Source organism: Pinus tabuliformis, chromosome 3_1 (genome assembly GCF_031772625.1).
Source record: "Pinus tabuliformis cultivar Carrire ecotype Pingquan chromosome 3_1, CPIR1, whole genome shotgun sequence".
In the NCBI taxonomy this organism is placed as follows: Eukaryota; Viridiplantae; Streptophyta; class Pinopsida; order Pinales; family Pinaceae; genus Pinus; species Pinus tabuliformis.
In genome coordinates, this window is record NC_142301.1 from 173,476,906 (window position 1) to 173,499,547 (window position 22,642).

At 40.0% G+C, this 22,642-nt stretch overlaps 1 protein-coding gene across 3 annotated transcripts in view; it reads left to right on the forward strand.

Annotated features, from left to right (window-relative positions):
* LOC149186356 (uncharacterized) overlaps positions 1–22,642 on the forward strand; it is a 191,771-nt gene that overhangs the window by 139,399 nt on the left and 29,730 nt on the right. For 2 of the 3 annotated variants that reach the window (XM_089410982.1, XM_089410981.1), the window contains 4 exons: positions 20,727–20,852; positions 20,998–21,132; positions 21,330–21,638; positions 21,769–21,825. In XM_089410982.1, the coding sequence (XP_089267108.1) occupies positions 20,727–20,852; positions 20,998–21,132; positions 21,330–21,638; positions 21,769–21,825 (627 nt within the window). The remainder of the gene's footprint in view (positions 1–20,726; positions 20,853–20,997; positions 21,133–21,329; positions 21,639–21,768; positions 21,826–22,642) is intronic. The other variant, XM_089410983.1, reaches the window with a different exon arrangement.

Consider the following 22,642-nt stretch of genomic DNA (forward strand, 5'->3'; position numbering starts at 1 on the left):
TAGGAAAGGTGACATGTATTTCCTTTTTGATAATAATATTATAGTATCATAAGGATAATAATAATATTAATGATAATATTGATGATTAAATAAAAAATTTGATCAATTAAGATTGATTAAGGATAAGTTAAGTGATTTTCCATCATCTATACTTGATTACCAATTGAAGTAAGGTGGATTACTATTTTTGGAAAGTCATGCTTGGAATGATAGACATGACTTTCTATTTTTAGAAAGTCACTCTAGAATTGTCAGAAATGAAATTTTATTCAAGGAAATTCATCTCTTAGCTGCCAATTTTCAACAACAAAGACCACATCTAGAATTTTGTTGGCTTCCAAAATCTTGTTTCTCACATTGGTACTAAGATATCATTGAGGAATAAACAAAGTTTAGTCTTTGAAGCAGTAATTCTTAAAAGAATGAAATATATCTGGTTGCATGACTTGTACTTGGAATTTTTCTTTGGCTTCGAAATTGTTGATGATGGACCGTCTAATCTTATAGCTACTAACTCAAGTTGTTGTCCAATTCCTCATTGCATAAGGTGTCTTGGCTTTCTTCGTTGTCAAAAGACATGTAAGGGCTTCCACAACATTCATACCTTAGAGAATACTCTCCTCCCAACTAGTATTTGCCATCCAAGTTGTCTACTTCAACTTCACGTTAGTAGACTCATCATTTCATGTTGTGATCTTTTGCCTATACGGCCCCATGTGTGTGTTCATTTTGCCACAATGTTTGACCATCTTGAGTCACTCAACAAGCCTGTGGTTATGTATATCGCACTTTTCATCTTTTATGGCCTAGATTGCTACATCATGGCTCATTTTTAGTTCTTGTAGTATTGTTCCAATGTCCCTAATGCCTTCTTAAAGTGAGGTGCAAGCATATGTCCTGGTGGGGCCATTGCCTCCAATGAGCCTCAAAATAAGGGAGACTCCTTGGGTCCTTGAATGTAGGGATATTTACTTGCAGAATGTGGACTTCTAGAACAAAGACTATTCGATTACATTGCAATTTGGGCTGGGATTACATACTTATTACTAACTTGGATTGGTGTTGGCTATCTCTGGTGCATTAATGAGCCATTATGGGCCATTTTTCTGATTTGAAGTTTGTCCAACATCAAATCAACTCCAAAATTTGTGATTAAATCCTATTGATCATTGTCTTTTCTTTGTTCATGATGAAATTTAATTCTCCTATATGACTTGGCATATTGTGGGATGCTATAATGACTATTCTTTGAATATATGTACACTGGAGGGGTGAGATTCCCCTTGTTACCACCTAAACTAGCATCTAAGTGGAAAAGCATAGTCTAAAAATGCAACCTTGGGTTAACATTTAGGAGTTGTATAATGGTCACCATATTGCAACTTCCTCTTTACTTTTGGCCGTCTCTTTAGAGGCCAAGGGGGTTATCCCTTAATTATGCAATGATTATAAGTCGAGCCTAGGGAAGCAAATCTTTTCTATGATTAACAAAATATGCAAATATTTACTTCAATAATAGAGAACTAAATCCAATGAAAGATATAGCTTGGAGCATATAAAGGGTTCAACACTTAGTGAAGTGATGCTTCATACAAGCTGATTTAACCTTAAAGAAAATCAGCATACATCACATAAGTCCACTTAGATGCTAAAGCAATGAAGAATGAGTGGACTAAATTTAAAATATGGTTTATAATGCTTAGTGAAGTCAAATTTCTGGATTTGAGCCTTAGTGGTGAAAACACTTGCTCAAACTCTTTAATGATGTAAAATTAAACTTGAAGAGATGAATTACAAATATGTTTAGTGATATGTAAGATTTGTTTGAAATACTAAGAGGGAGGTGAATCAATATTTCTCTTCAATTAGTTAATTTTAACTTCACAGAGCATTAATTGTTATTAGCATCAAATAAACATAAAGCAATCATCAACACCATTCAACAATGCACAACAATAAAGACAATACACTAGATATTTTAGGTGGAAACCCTTCTGAGAGAAAAACCATTGAACACTTCTTAATATTTGTCTTCAATAATTTACATCAATTAGGAAGCTCCAACTTCCAATATTTTCAGCTCCAATTGAAGGAGGCTCCAACCCCCTGGTTTACCAGCTTCAACTGGAAGGACGCTCCAATGCCCTGGTTTACAGGTTCCAATCTAAAGGATGCTCCAACACCTTATTTACCAGCTTCGGTGGGAAGGATGTCCAATGCCTTGCACAAACTCCAACCTGCCCTAGCACCACCCTGCCACCTTGAAGTTTTTTTAGGCTCCAACCTAAAGGAGACTCCACTCTCCTGCCTTGCACCACCCTGCCACACTACTTAGCAAGCTACCACTTGCCCTGAAGGTTGCAACCTTCGGCTCACCACATTTCAAAATTTTTAGATTGGATCCACCTGTGCTCAAAAATAATACAAAAACAAATCACAACACAACTACTGCTCAACAATTAAATCTGCTTCTTCTCAAAATTTGCTCAACATATCTACATTAATAAACTTCCAGTCCTGCAATCATGCAATCTATAACTTGTACTGTACCAACCGAAGCTTGCAACTACAATCTTTATCACTTTCACTGCAACTTGCGTTAGTAGCTCTGCTCAAGATATGTATGTTTCTATGCATTTGCTCTCTCAATATATTCAGCAGTACATAAAACCATTAACTTTGTTCAATAACTCTGCTCAATCTATCGGCTTAGATTAATGGCAAGACCTCTGCTCCTAAGTTAACGGAAACGCGGGTCTAACCTCCTTGAAATGCTGTTCGACGTTTCAGTTCCGGAAACTGGTACAAAACGCCTAAAAAACGGCATGGATCCGTCTCTGTAGCGTTTCAGAATTTCAAAAATGGCGGGTTAGAATTCGAGAATGTCTTTTGTGATTTTTTTGTAAAAATCATTTGTTTCCTCTAAATTTTAATACGTTTTAGAATTTACGGAAATAGATCCGGCCAAAACAAAAACATATTTTGATTTTTCAAAACGGATTCGCCAAAAATAAAAACGTTTCACGATTCTGGCCACCAGGAATGATTTTCCAATTTGATTTTCACTGTGTTTTTTTTATGAGGCGACGAACTTTTAGGTTAACCGATCGATGATAACCTTTACCGAGCCGACGTCCTTTTGTCATTTGTCTGGAGCTTGCGAGCCGACTGCGATTGTGGAGTGAGCTTGCAAACGACTATGCAATGTGAGTGTGGAGCCCTCACCTTGTGAGCCCGACTGTGAGACTTGAGTCACGAGTGTAGAGCCCTCAGACCACGAGCAACTGTTAGTGTGGACTTGGAGCCCTCAACCTGCGAGCAACTATTAATGTGGACTTGGAGCCCTTAGACAGTGAGCCAACTATGTCACTGTGGGAGCCTGAGCCGATCCTGAGAGCCGAGCCTAATAGTGTAAGTAGGCCATGTTATCATTGTAAGCTTGCAAAGGTTCTCAAATGGTTCTCAAGAAGGCCTTCAATTCATTTTTTTTCCTTGTAGGTTAGCAAGGCTAGACGTGACTCCTAAAACTACGAAGATGCTTTCTAAATTTTGATTGTTGGATATATGCTAATTATTGAGTGGTTGCATGTAAGGTGACACAATTTTTGTAGAAAGTGCATATGGGAATTTGTCACTAACATCTTGCTCAACTTTTGTAATCCATTCGTTACATTAGTCATGAGATAGACCACAATGTATATTCCTTTCGTGAACCTAGTTTGTATAGGGACTGATATTATCTTAAGGAACTTATTTTCTTTGTCCTTGCGTTGGTGTATTTATTATGTTTGCAAAGAAAGTTGAAACATTGACGAGAGTGATATTCTTCTGTTTATCGATTACCTCTTGATTTCCTTGTTGGGTGATGGCTTTGGTGTTATGTTATTAAGAGTGCGGCTGAGTATTTAGTTTCCTAGAGACTTGTAGATTTATAAAGAGTAAAATCTGTTGTAGTTGTAGCTGCTCTGAAGTGTTGGCATGGAAATGGCAGCTACCCTTGCTGTCTTCTTGACATCTTTATTCATCAGGGCCTCATGAAGATGTTGTGGTGAAACCTAATACAAATGAACTAGTGGCAATACATGGAAATACCTATAATAATGGATGATTAAGTTCAAGGTTCATTTTGGCATGGCGATAAGTATAAGTCCATAGAAACAAATTGCTAGTTGTTAATGTCAAGTAATTTTTCTTGCACCTTTGTAACGACCAAAAGTCGTATACACAACAAAAATATTTAAAATACTTCATAAACAAAGACATCCATCGTAGGATAGTAATTGTAAATTGTATATTGTATAAAGAATTGATGTAGAATGATTACAAATGAGAATGAGGGTCCTGTATATATAACCAGGTAAATACCCTTTCATGAACATGCATGTCTCTAAGACATGCTTTTTCATTATTAACTAACTAACCATTAGTTAATTTACTTATTATTTATTATTGTATTTATATTATTATGATTATTATTTATTATCTATTTTACATAATTTATGTTCAAAACATTGCCTTCCCCTTCAAAAAGCGTTGTCCTCAAAGCTTGTTGATGAGAGGACTTGAACTCTTATCTGCTGTGAATGTCTTCTCTTCTCGGGACAATCATCTTTGTTGATACAAGTTGATATGATCTTTGCAGTGATATATAAAACTGTTGTACTAAGAATGGATTAGACCATCCTAGATTCATCTTCTGCGGAATCAACTTTTGTGATGAATTGTTATCGTGGGACTAGATTCTACAGACTTTAGTATTCTTGGAAACATAAACTTGTCATTTATTTTCTGAGTGGTACCGGTACGTAGATTGATGGGAAAGTTTGCTCTTGTGATTTGAATGTCGATACATAGTTCCTTTGGTTGGACTTCCACTTATCATGTTAGTGGTTGAATTTTGATTTTCTTTAGGCGCTGTCGTTTTTGATTTGGCGACTGAATCATCACTTGGAATGTTCGTCGTTTGAATGGCAACCCCTAGGTATGTCTTTACTTCAGTAGAATTGAATTTGCTTGAACTATGAGATTAGTGGAATCGATGTTTGTTTCTTCTTCCCCAACTTGGACTACTACATCTAGTGATTTTGATGCTTCTTTTGCAACAATTTTTTCGAACCTATTCATCAATGATTTCTTATCGTCCTTAAGCTTTTTAATTTGTTTGAGCAGATTTTGGTTATGATTTTTGAGACGTAAGCATTTCTCATTTTTTGAGTCAACTTTATTTTGGCCTTCAAGTTTCTCGTCTTTTAAACACTTGATTTGTTCTAATAATTTTTTGTTAGGGTCTTTTAAGCATAAATTCTCCTCTTCTTTCTTTGATACATTTTTTTGATTTGTGCAAGAAGATTCTCATTATGGTTCCTTAGATGCAAAACTTCTTCGTTGCATTTTGTTGATTTTGCATGAAACTGCTCTACGAGATCTGTTGATTTGGGGTAGCATCGAATGTGCTCTAGCCATGAAATTTGGTGGAGAGGTTGGGGCACATAAAATCTCCAATACCCATAAAGAGTTTGGGCAGATTCTAAACAGATAAAGAGATATTAAAATAATTAATATTTTTAATGGAGTCCCTAAGTCTAAACTTAGGGAAAATAAAATATTAATGTGTATTAATATGAATTTGTGTTAGAGTGGTCCAAAAGACATGGATCAATCAAGAACTAATCTTAGCCATTGATTAGGGACTTAATCTTGGTCGTTGAGATGTCAACAGAAAAAGTATAAGAGGAGGCTTGAGGGGCACTTGGAGAACACACTGAGGGAGACCACTGAGTTCAATTTTTGGAGCGGGGTTTGCTGAGAAATTGAAGCAGTGGTCTGTAGAGCAGTCAGAAGGCAGCAAGTACGAAACAGAGAGGTAGGAGATCAATGCAGAAGAGGTAGATGCAGAACCAGAGGAAGCCACGTAGAGGCAACAGAGACTGCGCAGAGACAGAAGGGCTTGCGTCATCCATGCAGAGGCTGCAGGAGTGATGCAGAAGCCCAGAGAGGCTGTGCAGAGCCTCAGTAGGCTGGCACATAGGGTTTCAATTTGACGCAGAGGGTTTCAGGCTGTGGCAGAAGTCGGTAGGGCCTACGTTGGGTTTAGAAAAGTGCTGGAAGTTTGTCTATTTGTGGGTAAGCCAGTTTGGCACCCTGTTGTACAGGAAAATTGCTGAATAATAAAATCCTCCTTTGCTGCACCGATTTTCCCACATTGGGTTTTTCCGGAGACATTAGTCCAAAATAACTGTGTCAATGTGTGCATATGTTTGTTTCTGTATTACGGTGTGATATCTGCAACAGTATTTATTTTAATGTTTGTTGAAGTAATTTCATGAATAACTTATGATGAAATAAGTAGGAAAAATAAATCAGTTGATGTAGTGATAGAATTTTGACATGGTATCGGAGCAAGTAATCAGAGACAAAAATGGAAAATTAGTTATGGGTCGAGACCACGATGCATAGACATACACCTTAGGGTACTCACGCAGATTTTCAGAAGATTGCACAAGAGAGAGAGATTTCGATTTCTCTATGTTGGCTTCTAGGTTTGAAGAAGAAGTGACGTGCATGACTAGTGTTGCATCATCAGAAGTACGGTATATAGACAGTGGAACCTTGTGGCATATGACGGGAATCAGGGAGTGTTTCTCAGAATATCGAGAAGAGAAGATGAACTTTCAGATCACCATGGGGAACAAGGCAAAGTGTACTCCAGTAGGAAAGGGTACCATAGTTTTTCAGAGAGAATCGGGAGAGCGGTTCCGTGCCACAAATGTGCTGCATGTGCCAGGATTGGGGATGAACTTACTTTCCGTGTCATAACTACAAGGCAAAGGCTATGACGTCTACTTCATGAAGGAAAAGGTATACTTCAAACACCCGAGCTGGAAAAAGAAAGTGCAGATTGAGATCAAAAGTAATCGGTTGTACAGATTACAACTAGAATCTCCAATGAGACTAATAGGTAGTCATGGGAACAAAGACCTGAACGAACTATGGCACAGAAGGATGGGTCACTTGCACCATGGAGCTCTGAGAATTCTTAGGAGCACTGTAACAGGAGTTCCGGATTTGAGTACGGAATGAGATGATGTATGCAGGGGATACACTCTAGGAAAGTATGCCAAGGCGGGATTTCCTACGAGCAACCACAGGGCCAAGAGTGTACTAGGATTGATACACTCATATATCTACGAACCTATGTCCATCAAAGCACTCAGTGGTGCCGAGTATTTCCTTACCCTCATTGATGACCACTCGAGGAAAACTTGGACTATTTTCTGAAAACCAAGGATGAGGTTTTCTGTCGATTCAAGGAATTCAACGCTGAAGTGGAGAATTTGACAGGTAAGAAAATAAAAGTCTTGCACTCAGATAATGGTGGAGAATATGTTGATAAAGACTTCATTGATTATTGCGCTAAGGAGGGCATCAGAAGAGAGTGGACAACTCCCTACAATACGGAGCAGAATGGGGTGGCAAAAAGGAAAAACAAGACTATTGTAGAAGCAATTAGGGCCATGCTGTATGATCAGGATATGCCAAAATTCCTGTGGGCAAAAGCATGCAACACAGCTGTCTTCGTTCAGAACAGGTTTCCTCATCGGGCATTGGGTAAGATTACTCCAGAAGAAGTCTTCAATGGGAAGACTGACTTTAGGATATTTGGGAGTTTGGCATATTGTTGCATACTCGAAGAAAAGAGGAAGAAGCTGGATCAGACTGTAGAAAAGGGGTATCTGGCAGGATATAGTGAGAACGCTAAGGCATACAGGATCTATCTTCCAGAGAGCAGGAAGGTAGTAGTACGACGAGATGTAAAGTTCATGGAGGACAGAGCTTTCAGAAGATCTCGCTAAATGCCTTCCAAGGAGCAGTCGAAAGAGGATTTGTTGGTCATGCCTCTTCAACCAATAGAAGTGAAGAATCGTCCCTTAGATTAGGACGATTCTTAGGATGAGGAAGAGGAGCGAATAAAAGCACGTGTTGGTAGAGGAAGAACCAGCAGGGAACTTCGTCAGATTCTGCGTGATGCAGAAAACTTCATTGGAGAGTCAGGGAATAGTAAAAGGGAGCGAAATAACCAAACAGGTATTAGGCGTTAGTAGCTCAGGATGGAGAGCCTGTCAACTTCAAGGAGGCAGCTCAGCATTAGGTCTGGCTAGATGCGATGGTGGAGGAGTATAACTCCATAATGGTAAATGATGCCTAGGAGGTGGTGTCAAGGCCTCAAGACAGATCTGTGGTAGGTTCAAGATGGATCTACAAGATCAAATATGCTGCGGAAGACAGTATTGAAAAATACAAGGCCAAGTTTGTGGCTAAGGGGTATGCTCAAAAGAAAGGGATTGACTATGAGGAAACCTTCGCTCTGGTTGCCAGGTATACATCTATTAGGACCGTGATATCTCTTGCAGCCCAAATGGGATGGGGGATCCATTAGATGGATGTTAAGACGACATTTCTAAACGGGGTAATAGAAGAAGAAGTATACATTGAACAACCAGAGGGCTTTGAAACTCATGAGAAGAAGTCTCATGTATGTAGACTGAAGAAAGCCTTGTATGGGCTGAAGCAGGCACCAAGAGCGTGGTATGGTCGAATAGATGGCTACTTGCAGAAGATGGGGTTTGTCAAGAGTGACGCAGATCCGAATCTCTATTATCTGGGTGTAGAGAGCGAGCCACTTATCTTAGTATTATATGTGGATGATCTCTTCCTGATAGGATCATCTAGACCCATTGAAGATTGCAAGAAAAATCTAGCCACAGAGTTCGATATGAAGGATCTGGGACGAATGCATTATTTCCTAGGGTTGGAAGTTTGGCAGCAGAAAGGAGAAATCTTCCTTGGGCAAGGAAGGTATGCTACAGAAATCCTAAAAAGGTTTGGGATGGGAGACTGTAGACCTATGGCTACGCCAATGATCACCAACTGGAAGAAGATTGATGCATCAGAAGATAAGGATGTCGATCCCACCCTATACCGACAGCTCATAGGGTCCCTGATGTATCTAGTCAATACTAGGTCAGATATTTGCTTACATTGTGAACACCCTCGGTTAGTTCATGGTGGAACCAAAGAGGGCTCACTGGGCAGCAGCCAAGCACGTTCTCAGGTATTTACGGGGAACAGTTGGTTATGGGGTCTTGTACAACAAGGGGAAGGATATCAGGTTGAGTGGATTTACTAATGCAGATTGGGCAGGAAGTTCAGTGGATTGGAAAAGTACCTCTGGGTACTGTTTCAACATTGGATCAGGAATAACCTCCTGGTGCAGTAGGAAACAAAAGTCTGTGGCTCTGAGCTCATTTGAGGCAAAATATATGGAAGCAAGCACAGCTTCGTGTGAGGCCATATGGCTTAGAAAATTGCTGGTAAACCTATTCAGAAGAAATATGGAGGTGACCAGGATCATGTGTGATAATCAGAGTTGCATCAAACTCTCTGAGAATCCAGTATTTCATGATAGGTCAAAGCATATTGATATCCGGTGTCACTTTGTTAGAGATTGTGTCCAACGAGGAGCTGTACAGTTGAGCTACACTCCTACAGGGGAACAAGTGGTAGATATCCTCACCAAGGCCCTTGGAAAGTCAAAATTTGACTACTTTAGGGAAAAGATGGGGATGGTAAAGAACCCCTTTCAAAAGTAGTGTGTTAGCAGCACGAATGAAGAGGGAGTTGCAGTGCAGATGCAGTGTTGGGAGAAAGGACCAACAACAACACAGATGCAAAGGAAGTTGCAGTGCGGATGCAGTGTTGGGAGAAAGGACCAGCAGCAGCACGGATGCAGAGGGAGCTGTCGTACAGATGCAGCAGTGGCAGTAGCAGAGTCATGGGTAGTAGTACAGGAGGCAGCAGTGCAGAGGATGTTGGGCAGGAAGGCCTAGCATCAACGCAGGTACCGATGCTGGATGATCAAAGTAAATACTCAATGAGGAGTATTGTTAGAGCACAATCCTCGCTAAGAGGGAGTGTTGATTTGGGGTAGCATCGGATGTGCTCTAGCCACGAAATTTGGTGGAGAGGTTGGGGCACATAAGATCTCCAATACCCAGAAAGGGTTTGGGCAGATTCTAAACAGATCAGGAGATATTAAAATAATAAATATTTTAATGGAGTCCCTAAGTCTAAACTTAGGGAAAATAAAATATTAATGTGTATTAATATGAATCTGTGTTAGAATGGTCCAAAAGACATGGATCAAGCCAGATCTAATCTTAGCCATTGATTAGGGACTTAATCTTGGCCGTTGAGATGTCAACAGAAAAAGTATAAGAGGAGGCTTGAGGGGCACTTGGAGAACACACTGAGGGAGACCAGTCAGTTCAATTTCTGGAGTGGGGTTTGCTGAGAAATTGAACCAGTGGTCTGGAGAGAAGTCAGAAGGAAGCAAGTACAGAATAAAGAGACGAGAGATCAACGCAGAAGAGGCAGACGCAGAACCAGAGGAAGCCATGCAGAGGCAGCAGAAACTGCGCAGAGCCAGAAGGGCCTGCGTCATCCACGTAGACGTTGCAGGGGTGACGCAGAAGCCTAGAGAGGCTGCGTAGAGCCTCAGTAGGCTGATGCAGAGGGTTTCAGGTTGACGCAGAGGGTTTTAGGCTGTAGCAGAGGTTAGTAGGGCCTACGTTGGGTTTAGAAAAGTGCAGGAAGTTTGTCTATCTGTGGGTAAGCCAGTTTGGCACCCTATTGTACAAGAAAATTGTTGATTAATAAAATCCTCCCTTGTTGCACCGGTTTTCCCACATTGGGTTTTTTCGGGGACATTAGTCCAAAATAACTGTGTCAATGTGTGCATATGTTTGTTTCTGTATTACGGTGTGATATCTGCAACAATATTTATTTTAATGTTTGTTGAAGTAATTTCATGAATAACTTATGATGAAATAGGTAGGAAAAGTAAATCAGTTTCTGCAGCGATAGAATTTTCACAAGATTTTATATTTCGTCTTTGAGGTTTCGCTCTTTTGTTGAAGTTTTGCGATTTCTTCCTTTAATTCTTTAATTTGTGTCTAGGCGCTATATTGATATTCTTCATTTCCTATAGTCTTTTTGAATGCTAAACCCTCTGTTGGACAACATTTGTCACACCATCTTGATTCTTAACTATTTTATGGACAACCTCGTGCCGGCTCTCTTCCTCAATTGGGTAGTAAAATGTATGTGCTCACTACTACATGCTCAAAAAACAATAAATCCCTCCTCTCTATGAGGAACACTGCCTGCTCTACACAAGGAAATAGAAGTAAGAGCATTAAAATTTGACAGTGGTTTTGAAACGAATTGAAGGTTTGTAACTTGTTTTGAAATACATATTTGTCAATTTTATTTTGCAGTTTCATTTACATCATCATGATGGCAACTTCAAGTTCAGCCATTCGTGAACTAGAGGAAGTGGAACATGAAATTGAATCTGCCCCTAAAGTTGATCTGAAGTCACCACTTTGGAAATATGTAACTATTGTTGGGAAGATCCAAGGAGGGGGATCATTGGCATGGGTTTGCAGTGAGTGTAAAAAGGAATATAAGGGATCATACACATGGGTTAAAGCACATTTACTTGGGTTAAAAGGCAATGGGGTTCGAATATGCAGTGGCCCACCTAAAGAGAATGGGACAGATGGAAATGGTTTAAGCAAGGCAAAACTTGCAAAATATCAAAAAGAACAAGACGAGGCAGATGCTAAAGCAAATGAGGCAAATCCTGCCTCTCAATTAAAACACCCAACAAGGTTGGGAGCATCTTCATCAAAGCCTCCACTTCATTCTCATGGAATTGTTGGTTCAAAGCGGTCTAATTTGGGACCGCTTGAAAGGAGTTTTAATAATGATGCTCGAGAGACGACAAATGCAGCTATAGGTCAATGCATTTATGCAAATGGCCTTCCCTTTAACCTTGTGCGATCTCCTTATTGGGCAAAGATGATAAAAGTAGTGAATGAAACCCGAAAAGGGTTGAAGAGCCCTGAATTTGAGAAGGTCCGCACCACAACGTTGAGTGCTGAAAAGTTAGATTTGGAGGCTAAATTAAGCCCCATTCGTAATTCATGGTGCATTTAAGGGGTATCCATCATTTTTGATGGATGGAAATATCAAAGGAATAGGCCTTTGATTAATGTGATTGCTAAGAGCCCAAAGGGGATAATGTTTTTGAAGGCAATGGATTGTGAGGGCAGATGAAAGATTCTCAATTCGTTACTGACATCTTGATTGAAGCAATTGAATTGGTGGGGCCAGAAAATGTTGTCTAGGTAATAATTGAGAATGCAATGGTGTGTAGAGCAACAGGCCTAATTATTGAGGCAAATATCATCACATCTTTTGGACCCCTTGTGCTGTACATTCATTGAAGCTCATGTTGAGCAAGATGGGGAAGCAAATTGAGTGGATTCGAGTTATTTTTGAAGAGGCAAAAGAAATTCAATCCTTCATCCAAGGGGTATGAGCATGATGTGTGAGATAGAGTAGTGGATATCCCCCTTTAAGGTAGGGAGGTTCATTGCCCACCAGGATTTGGGACAATCATGGGTTGTGATATGATGAAGGAGGCTCATAGAGCCTGTAGGAACCAGGGTGATGGCCATGATGATGGGTAGAGCTCATGTATTGGCTTTTGCCCACGTGCTAAATGTGTTTGTCTGGACCATCTTTTGCATTTTGTGGTACATTTCCTGTTGAATGTGGCCAATTATGCTTTTACTTTTCTTTTTAGTTGCATCAACCTTTGGGGAATCATTCCAGGCCTGGCCCAAGGTTGTGGGCAAGGGGAGGGGGAAGGCTAACCTTATGTGGACCCATAGAGGAATGTGGATCCAAGTGGGAGAAGAGATGAATGAGGTTATACTGAGTGGGAAGGGGGCAATATATGTGGATGAGGGAGCGGGACCATGCAACCAAAATCAAGGTTTCCCATGAAATACCATCCCTAATGCCAAATGGTCAGTAAAAGAGATCCTACAGGACTAGAATTCAAGGCTAATATCCAAAAGGGGTCTAGGGGAGAAGAGCGCAAACCTAACCCATTCTTTTCGCTGAATCCCCCCATTAATCCATGCCTAAAAGTGTCCATGATAAGCAAACTACAATACTCAATTACCAAATGACAAGGCATACCTTTAGGTTTGGGAGGCCCACCTTCAAACATACGATCATGGTAGATGGGTGAGGGACCACATGGCTGGCTCAGGTGGTGGAGAAATGGCACAATGAGCTAGTTGGTGGCTGCAAGGGGTTGCTGACTGCTGGCTAAGAGCCATCTTGGAGAAATTTTTTCTTCTAGGGATATCACCCAGAAAATGGTGGGTAATAAGGAACATTGGAGAAATTTTTTCTCCCATACACACTACCCACAGGTGGTCAATGACATCTGGGTCCAACTGGGACATGAGCTCTCGGAAAAGTGTGCGAAGCTACTGGAACGAGAGGTCATGAGAACACCAACAATCTCTTAGTTACCGTAGACCTGTTACCTGCACATACAAAGATTAAGCACACGGGGCAACATGTTTTTGTGGTGTCTTATGATCACCCATGCTTAGTATTAGGCCATAAAAATCAACAGGAAAGAAAAGATATGCAAATTTAATCTAAATGCAACTTAATCTATGATGAGAAATATCATATGATGTTAGTTCTAATGAGAAAATCAACATGTAGTGCATCCTATGCTAACATGCATATAGCAAGGCTAATAATAAGTGTAATCATAAAGGTAGTGCAACCAACATATCATCACATCAATATACATATGTATGCCAGTATGATTACTCATGTAGAAAATCCCAAATTGAATGTGGACATAGTCACATGGAGGATGAAGTGGTGGGAGGTGGGAAAACATAATCTCCATTCGAGGTAAAGGGAAGCCCTAGGAGATCTAGAAGTGTCGGGCTTTCCTTATAAGTACACAATCGCTGAATGAATGATCACTCTCAAGAACTCCTTATCACAATCATTGTTTATAATATTATGCTTTGTAGATGCCACAAGGTTGTGATGAGAGGGGAATGAAGGGTGAGGGAAAGAGGGAGTGCAACAAATAGGTTAATCAAGGTGATGGTTATATTGGAGAGGGGAGGTCATGGAGTGATCAAAACCCTGAGGGTGTGTCCAAGGAGGTAAAGTATAATCAATGAGGGGCTCTTCCTCTACACTATACTCGGAAGGTGGAAGGGCTCACAGACACTTGAGATCATATGACAAGGGGGGAGGGAATCACTTGATGAAGTCTTGAGATGATGAGCAATAGAAAAGGGCAAAGGGGAAGGTGAAGTCTCAATGGGATCCCTTTCTTGAAAATCCAACTCTAAAGGCTCAAGTGATTTGAATATACTGCCAAAATCACAAGGAAGGTAGGTATGAGCATGGGCCTCATCCTATGTTGCATGAAACTTCAAAGAGCCCAGCGTTTTGGGCCGTACCCGTACTCGTACCCGAAACTCTGAAACTTGGCCGAAACTCGGTTGAAACTCGACCATCATGTAATCATCTATTAGAGTTAATATAGACTTGTTTTTCCTATCAAATTGTCATCTATGGGTCTTATTCCCTTTTTTCTTGCAAGATAATGTGTTATTCACACACACACACACACACACACACACACATATATATATATATATATGACATTTCCATTTTTGGGAGGTGACGTTTCTAACCGTACATGTTTCGTAAACTCCGAAACGATTTGGTGTTTCTTGCAACTTAGGCCTCATCAATCCTATCATTGTTGGTATCAAAGATAGAGGCTTCCCAAAAAGGAGAATCAATCATTTCCAATTGCTCCCTTTCATGCAAGGGAAAATGATAATTCTCCTTCCCAAGGGTATCGATGGATATGTCATCATAAACAATGCTCAGGAGAAAGGGAGGACCACTCTCAACCTCATCCTCCTTGTCGATGTCATAAATGGGAGCACAGTCAAATTGAGGACCAACAATTTCCCATTTCTCCTTTTCAATATGGAAATAATCTCCAATGTCATTTTCCAAGGGGCTAATGGGATCACCTTCCTCAAGGTTCTCAAAAGGAGAATCATTAGGAGTACTATCCTTGAGAAAGGTAAGGTTAGTCTCAACTTCACTTTCCATAGACTCATTCTTTCCTACACACATGTTGTTAGAATCATCTTTTTCATTGTGCGGACCCAACAATGACTCATCTTCCTGCTCATTACTTAGATTCTCAATGTCTTGATGATGCTCGATGAAGGCTTCCTCTTGGATGCTTAATGCAAGGTATACTTGAAAGTGTTTAAGAAAGCCATCAATGAACTCCTCAATAGATGAGATGCTCTCAGGTTCATGATCATGCAACCATGAGTTATGACCACCGAGAGATCCCATGAACAACAACATAAGGACATCCTGGTGAACCACTTTCTCTTTTGAAGCATGTGCATTAAATCTTTCTACATGGTCAATTGCGGAGAGTGGATCACCATCAAACACAGGCACCCCACGTACCATCCTTCCTGTGACATGATTAGGGTGGCCAGGGACGCTAGTGATGTCCAAAGCGGGAAAATCATCAAGACAACCTATTTGAGATATACATGCAAACTATGTAGGAAACGCCAAGGTGAATTTAAAGATGCGTAAAAAATGCTTGCTTCACCCTACAAGCATTGGTCTTAAAGTTCAATGAAGAACTAGGGCTTCGTTCTTCCAATTGAGTCGCCAATAATGATATGTCAATATGTCGTTTGGGGAACAAAACACACGTTTCGTATCCCTGACAACGACACCAAAATGTTACTGCTCAAACCAGCAAGGGTCCTAGGAGGGGGTTCTATAGGGAAACTACTAGGTCAAGGGAAATAATGGAGCGATAGCCCACTGTCACCTCAGCTAAGGCTCCCTGCTCTTTACGGACTTTCACCGATGGGAGGAGACCCGGTATAATAAGGATCACGAAGATGAATGGATCAATGATAGGATGAAAGGTGATCCTAGAAGCCTATTCACAAGAGGCTCAAATATATGGCTTGCTTGCTTGGAAAGCAAGATGAAAGGCTCTTTAGGAAGGGCTTAAGAGAATTCCAAGGGCTAGGGTTTGAGTATATGACTTGTCAAGGAGATTCCTAGACCCCAAAATCCTTGTGGAAACTTGGATTCCAAGTGGTCTTTGTGAAATTATCTTCAAAAAGTTGCGGGACCACACGAGACCAAGTGGACCCAAAATTAGGTCAAGAGGAATTGGTCACTCAAGGAGGGGCTTGACCTAATTGTGGAAGAGAAGAGGATCAATGGACAAATCTTCTTGGAATGGAATGCAATGATCTAGATGAGGTCACTAGCCAAGGGAAACCTAGGGTAAGAAACGGTCCCCGAGCTAGGGCTTGCAATATTTCGAGATCCCACTGTTAGATTTGCTTCAAATTTGGAGGGCCTCTAGAGAAAACTCCATTGCAGTTGTGGACCAAAAATCGAAGTGTTTGGATGGCTAGATTGTGAGATAATTGATGCCCTAGGTGACCTATGTAGGCTAGACCTAGAGAGGTGAGAAAAATATGTTTTAAGGTTATCATATATGGACAACTAGTGCCTAATCCTTTGGGAGAAATGGAGTCAAGATGATTCCAATGCTTAGGATGGTTTCATTCAGTCAAGGAGGCCTCTTAAACAATTGCGCATGTCGATCAGGGCATGAGGAAAATTGCTTCAAGGTATTTATACTTCAATGTGCAATACGTGATGACTTATCAAGATAAATTTCAATGAAATATCTCTAGGAACATTCATTTATTCCAAGATGGCCCATAACATGATGAAACACTAATAAAAGACAAATTTATACCCTTTCACCAGAGAAAAACAACAAAATTTCGGCCTAGTATAGCGAAAATCCCAGCATCATTTATGTGACATAGAAAAGAATGACAAAATAGCATTAAAAGAGCACTTACATTTGAGAACAAGTATATCCAATCATCATCATATGCCAATATAGAAGCTCCAAGACAAAAATGAAGATATCCAAACATCAAAATTCACCCATCCATCCAATTTCGTCCTCCAAAGAGAATAGTGAAAATCTCACAAGAGAATATGATCAATCCAAGTGATGATGATAAAATGATTCCATCACACTTCTATTTATACACTTCCTAATGAATTCGATTTAGCTAATTAGGCCTAATTTAGCCCCTAGAATAAAATAATATGCATAATAACACTAACTTTTGGTGACAAGCCCAACAAATAGCTCAATAATACATGAATAAGCCTCTCAAGGGGTCGAATGATCAATTGAGTGAGTCGTTGGGCCTTTGAGGAGGCCAAATGAAGTCTAAAGGGTGCCATGATGTAGAAATGGACTTCCAACGTAGTGGACAAGGGGTTGGCGTCTTGTTTTCCAAGCAAAAGCCTGTGGTGCTCCTAAGTGGGTGTGGGGGCACAAGGTCACCCTCATGGGTATATAAGTGTAGAAGGGAGCAGATCGTGGTACAGGAGTTACCCCGACCTTTGTTTTTCCACCCTTCTTTACATGCCTTTTGCCTTTTATTGATTTTTCTTCATAACTGCTTGGGGCTCCAGGGGATGGAGAGCATGATGTGTGAGATGTAGCAGTGAATACCCCCTTAAGGTGGGGCGGTTCATTGCCCACCACAGGTTGGGACAATCATGGGTTCCTTAATGATAGAGGGAGTTCATCTAGGGCCCATAGGAACTAGGGTGATGGCTGTGGGTAAGGGGTAGAGCTTATGTTTGGCTTTTGCCCACGTGCTAATTTTGTATGTCTTGGCTATGTTTTGCATTTTGTGGTACATTTCCTGTTGTGAGTGGCCAAATTATGCTTCTACTTTTCTTTTTAGCTGCATCAACCTCCGGGGCATTGTTCCATGCCTGACCCAAGGTGTGGACAAGGGGAGGGGGTGGTTAACTCTACGTGGACCCAGTGGACACATGTGGACCCGGATGGGAAAATAGATGAGTGGGGGTAAAATGAATGGAAGGGAAGTGATGTAGGTGGTATCGGAAAGTGGGACCACACAACCAAAATCATGATTTCTCGTGTAGTGCCAACCCAAAAGCCAAATGGCCAGTAAAGGAAACCCCACGGGACTAGGATACATGGGTAACCACAAAATCGGGCAATGGAGACAAGGATATAAGCCTAGAAAACTCTTTCCGCTGAATCCCCCCACCAATCTTTGTCCAAAAGTGCCCATGACAAGTAAGGAAAATTACTCAACTATACCAATCAAAAGCCATACCCTTGGGGTTAGAAGGCTCACCTTCAAATATAAATTCATGACAAGTGGTTGAGGGACCACATGACCGGCTCAGGTGGCAGAGAAAATGGCAGATCGAGCTATCTGGTTGCTACAAGGGGCTGCTACCTTTCGGCTGAGGACCATCTAGGAGAGTTTTTTTTTCACATACACTACCCACAGGTGGTAGGTAAGACCACCAAACTCCACACTTGTTCTAACGTGGAGAAAATCTTTAGCTCCACTGGATGTGGTTTTGTGGGCAAGTCTCAAGTTGTTTAGCTGTCACTAAAATCTCAACTCCTCCGTCCAGACGTTGCACAGGTCATTCACGTTCCAGAGATTTAAGGAGACATCATACTTATATTTCAAACATCTTTTATTGTAAAAACGTTTAGTATCTTTACCAATCTTACTCTTCTTGCAAACGGAATTCATACAAGGCATATTACAGACTTCCTTTGAGATATGTCCTTACTATAGAACTTCAGTGAACTATCTGAGATTTGGTCTTGCAATATTCGATCTGGAGGTTAATAGAGTCAAGTAGACTTTGATGCAAGTCTAACCACAGACTTTCAGCTATGCTTGATCCTTAGATATAGCCAAAGTTACAGTGAGCAGATACATACCTTGGTTTCTGGTCTCCAATTCTTTGATTATGGAGGATTTTCAAACTCCCTTTGACTGCTCCTTCCAAAGAGACTTTGGCTCCAACATTTACAGAAATACAATCCTTTTATCCTAGCTATCTCGGATACTGAACAGATCCGGCCATCTGCAACTCAATGTATTTTTCTGAGGATTCGGATATATGACTGAGTCTTAGGGCTTCAATCTTTAATCAGTCTCTCTGAGATTTTCAGCCTGAGGATATTTATGATTGCTCGACCTCCTAGTCCTTTTCGGCCTTCTGAATCACCTTATTCCTGAAATTTATCTCTGCAATGATGTCATTCTTTTCAAGGTCTAAGGCTTCAGACCTATTATGACAGATAGCTTGGACAGAGTTCATTTTGAAGATGTATTTCATGAACTAGGCTTGCTTGAACCAAGTATGACATCCTTTCTAGGGCTGTTCTTTCACCATAAGCTCTGAAATCATGTTGATTTTTAGGGTGTCTTCTATACAGATAATTACTTCTAATGATTTTAATTTTTCCACACAATCATTTATTACTCATTATTCCATCATTAAACAATTATACAGAAGACATCAACAGTATATGACATTAGGATCACAAAGAGACAGCCACACAAAGAAGACCCTGGGAAAACCCACATGGGGGAAAAACACAGCAAACCTTCGTTATAGAATCAATTCAACAAGAGATATCAAAGTCAAAGCTATGGATAAACTAACCAGCATGTGCATCCACCAAGTATCCAAGTCAGCCCTCTCAATCTGATTGCAACCACAGAGATAACACAGTATTTGTCTCCCTCTTCCACATAGATATATCACAGACCTTCGGCCCTTCTTCAACAGAGACTAGCCAGTAGCCACTGAACTTTGGCCTCTTTCCACAGTAATAAACCTCAGAATCTCGGTCCTCTTGCACAGAAATCTACCACAGGAATTTTGGTCTCCTTGCACAGAGATAATCACAGAACTTCGGCCTCCTGTATCCACAGAAATTTGGCTCACTAGCACAAAGAGATACTTGGCCTTTCCAAGAGATATATCAGAGAGGAAGTTCAACTCTTCCAAGAGACTTGGCTTGGGTTCTAAATCTTCTATCTGCTCCTTGTCTTAATTTGTCTGATGGTCAGAGCAAGTGATAGTTGGAGAGGAGGACGGATGCTATCAATATATAGTGAATCCATGGATCGAATGGGTGCCAAGAGTAGCTGAGCCAACGTGAAGGGTAGAGGGCCGAATTGGACAACTGTGCCAATTTTTTTTTGAATTTATCTTTTAATAAATACAAAAATAATTCGATTTTTCAAATGAGCATGAAGACCATGCTTTTTATTTTATTTTGGTGAGTTTAATATATATATATATATATATATATATATATATTTTTTTTTTTTTTTGTGTGACCCAGAGGAACCCAGCAGCCTGCCATGAAGACCGTGCTTTACAAGTACATCAATGATAAATACATAAATATGAAAACTGGCCATAGCTACAAATATTCAACACTCTCAAGTCCCATAGACCTAATTCTTGATCATTTGTGGACATATTAAAATGATCCAATCTTACATAATCCCTCTTATGACGCGAGGGTACAAAGTTTTCCCTGCCATGTTTTCATCTGCGAATAATATTAAAAATTCCTCTTCCTCTATGGCATAGTATCTTTGATGTTATTTTCTTTGAAATTGTATTTTCCTTGTACTTTTGTATGGCAACTTGTACTGCATATGTTGGTCTTGGTTTTCGTGATTACCGGGTTTTACAAAAAGATCTTTAAGGCCAGGAAGTTCTTATGTGTGCAAAGTATTTATCTTGGTTAGTTGAATTGGAATCAGGTTTTTTTCTGATTTCAGTATTTTTTACAGAAAAACAAATCCAGTGGGAGAGCTGCCAACCTTGTTAGAAAAGAGCTTCATGTACAACCAGCACAATATAGTGGTGATACTGCGGATATGAAACAGATTGTTCCCTTTGGATCAAGTCAGAAGGCTGTAAGGGATCATACCATTAGACACTCTTGAAGATGGAATTGAAAGTGTCGGGGTTAGACTTTAATGTTGTATTCATGGAAGCTTATCTTTGTTATTGAGATCTATTCTGATCTTTGCACTGTTTCATGATGTGGATTGGAATTAGGATTTACACAAAAGCAAATCAAGTGGAAGAGATGGCAACCTTGTAAAGCAAGCCCTTTGTGTACAAACAGCACATTATAGTGGTGATACTGCCAATATGAAACAGACTGTTCCCTTTGGATCAAGTCAGAATGTTGTAAGCAATTATACCATTTTACAGTCTTAAAGATGGATTTGAACAAGTTGGGGTTAGACTTGAATGTTGAATTAGTGGTGGTTTATCTTTTTTATTGAGATCTATTCCAGTTCATGCAGTGTTCAGAATGTGAGGAATTACGTATCATGATGTTATGCCAATAATTTTTGTTTAAAGCCGTGTGTTTTAAACTGCAGGTGCATGACAATAAAGAAATTAAAGAACAGGCATTAGTTTCAGTTCCACCAGATAGGAATTATATTTTGGAGACCTCAAACTCTGACTCAGTGGATGATATTTCATATGATTATCTCAAAACAATTCGAACAGCAAAAGGAGGGATTCGAAGGAAACATCACCGCTCTTGGACGCTACATGAGGTGGTTAAACTGGTGGATGGTGTTTCTCATTTTGGTGTTGGAAGGTGGTCTGACATTAAGAAGCTTGCATTTTCATCATCTGGGTATCGTACTTCGGTTGATCTCAAGGTGATGATAAATAACTTGGTAATCTAAGATAATCTAAGATATCTTTCTATTATCTATTTTCTTATGGTTTGTGTTCAGCAAAAGGCTGATGTTTGTATGATTACTTCATAGTACATACCATGCTTATGCTACTGTCTATATTTGTCAGGATAAGTGGCGAAATCTACTAAGGGCTAGCTATGCACAATTGCAGACAAACAAACAGGTCTGTTTACAGTGCTCTTTATTGTTCAATTTTTAATGTTTTGTCATGTTTGTCTCCTTTTCCTTCGAAATTAATTTGTTCCTTAAAATTTGAAAGACCACGTAGAAGGGAGTGCCAGATGCATTTGTTCCTTGTTGAAATGAATTTGGTGTATGACATTTTTCAAGAACATTGGCTTATCTTTAGGACCTAGGTAGGCAGTGGTCTTTATTGCAATGATATTTAATGAGGTTTGTATTGATTAGGAATGATAAAACAATAATTACTAAATTTGTAAAACCAGTTTGCTGTTAGAAATCCACAAGGGAGTGCTTCTGAGGGATTTTTAGTACTCTTTTGCGACTCAAATTTCAACCCTGCCCGCATAGAGTTTCTTGGATCTGTTCCCAAATGAGCTTTCAGTCTGTTGACACGGGCTTTTGGACTGTTTGTCAACAAAGGGGACGTGGCCTGGACCGAGGCCCTTTATATAACCCAAACTGTTTAAAGTAGTCACCCCCAACGGGTTTAAAGGCTTCGTTAGCCTGTAGATCTCTTCCTCTTGCGAAGAAAAGAGACAAGGGAATCCTAAGATTATCTAATTTTTTATGTACATGAATCCTAAGCTACTATTTTATTTTAATATGCCTAACCTACAAGTTGGATAAACAGTTAAATATGATACAATAATAAAATTAGTAGTTAGTTGTTAATACACAATGGATGATATACAAATTATACAAGAAATATAGTACAGAAAGAAAGGAACCAGAAATTTGTGTAACTGGTGGAAATAATAAAGAATGAATTATACTTTCACTACTGTATATTCCTAATG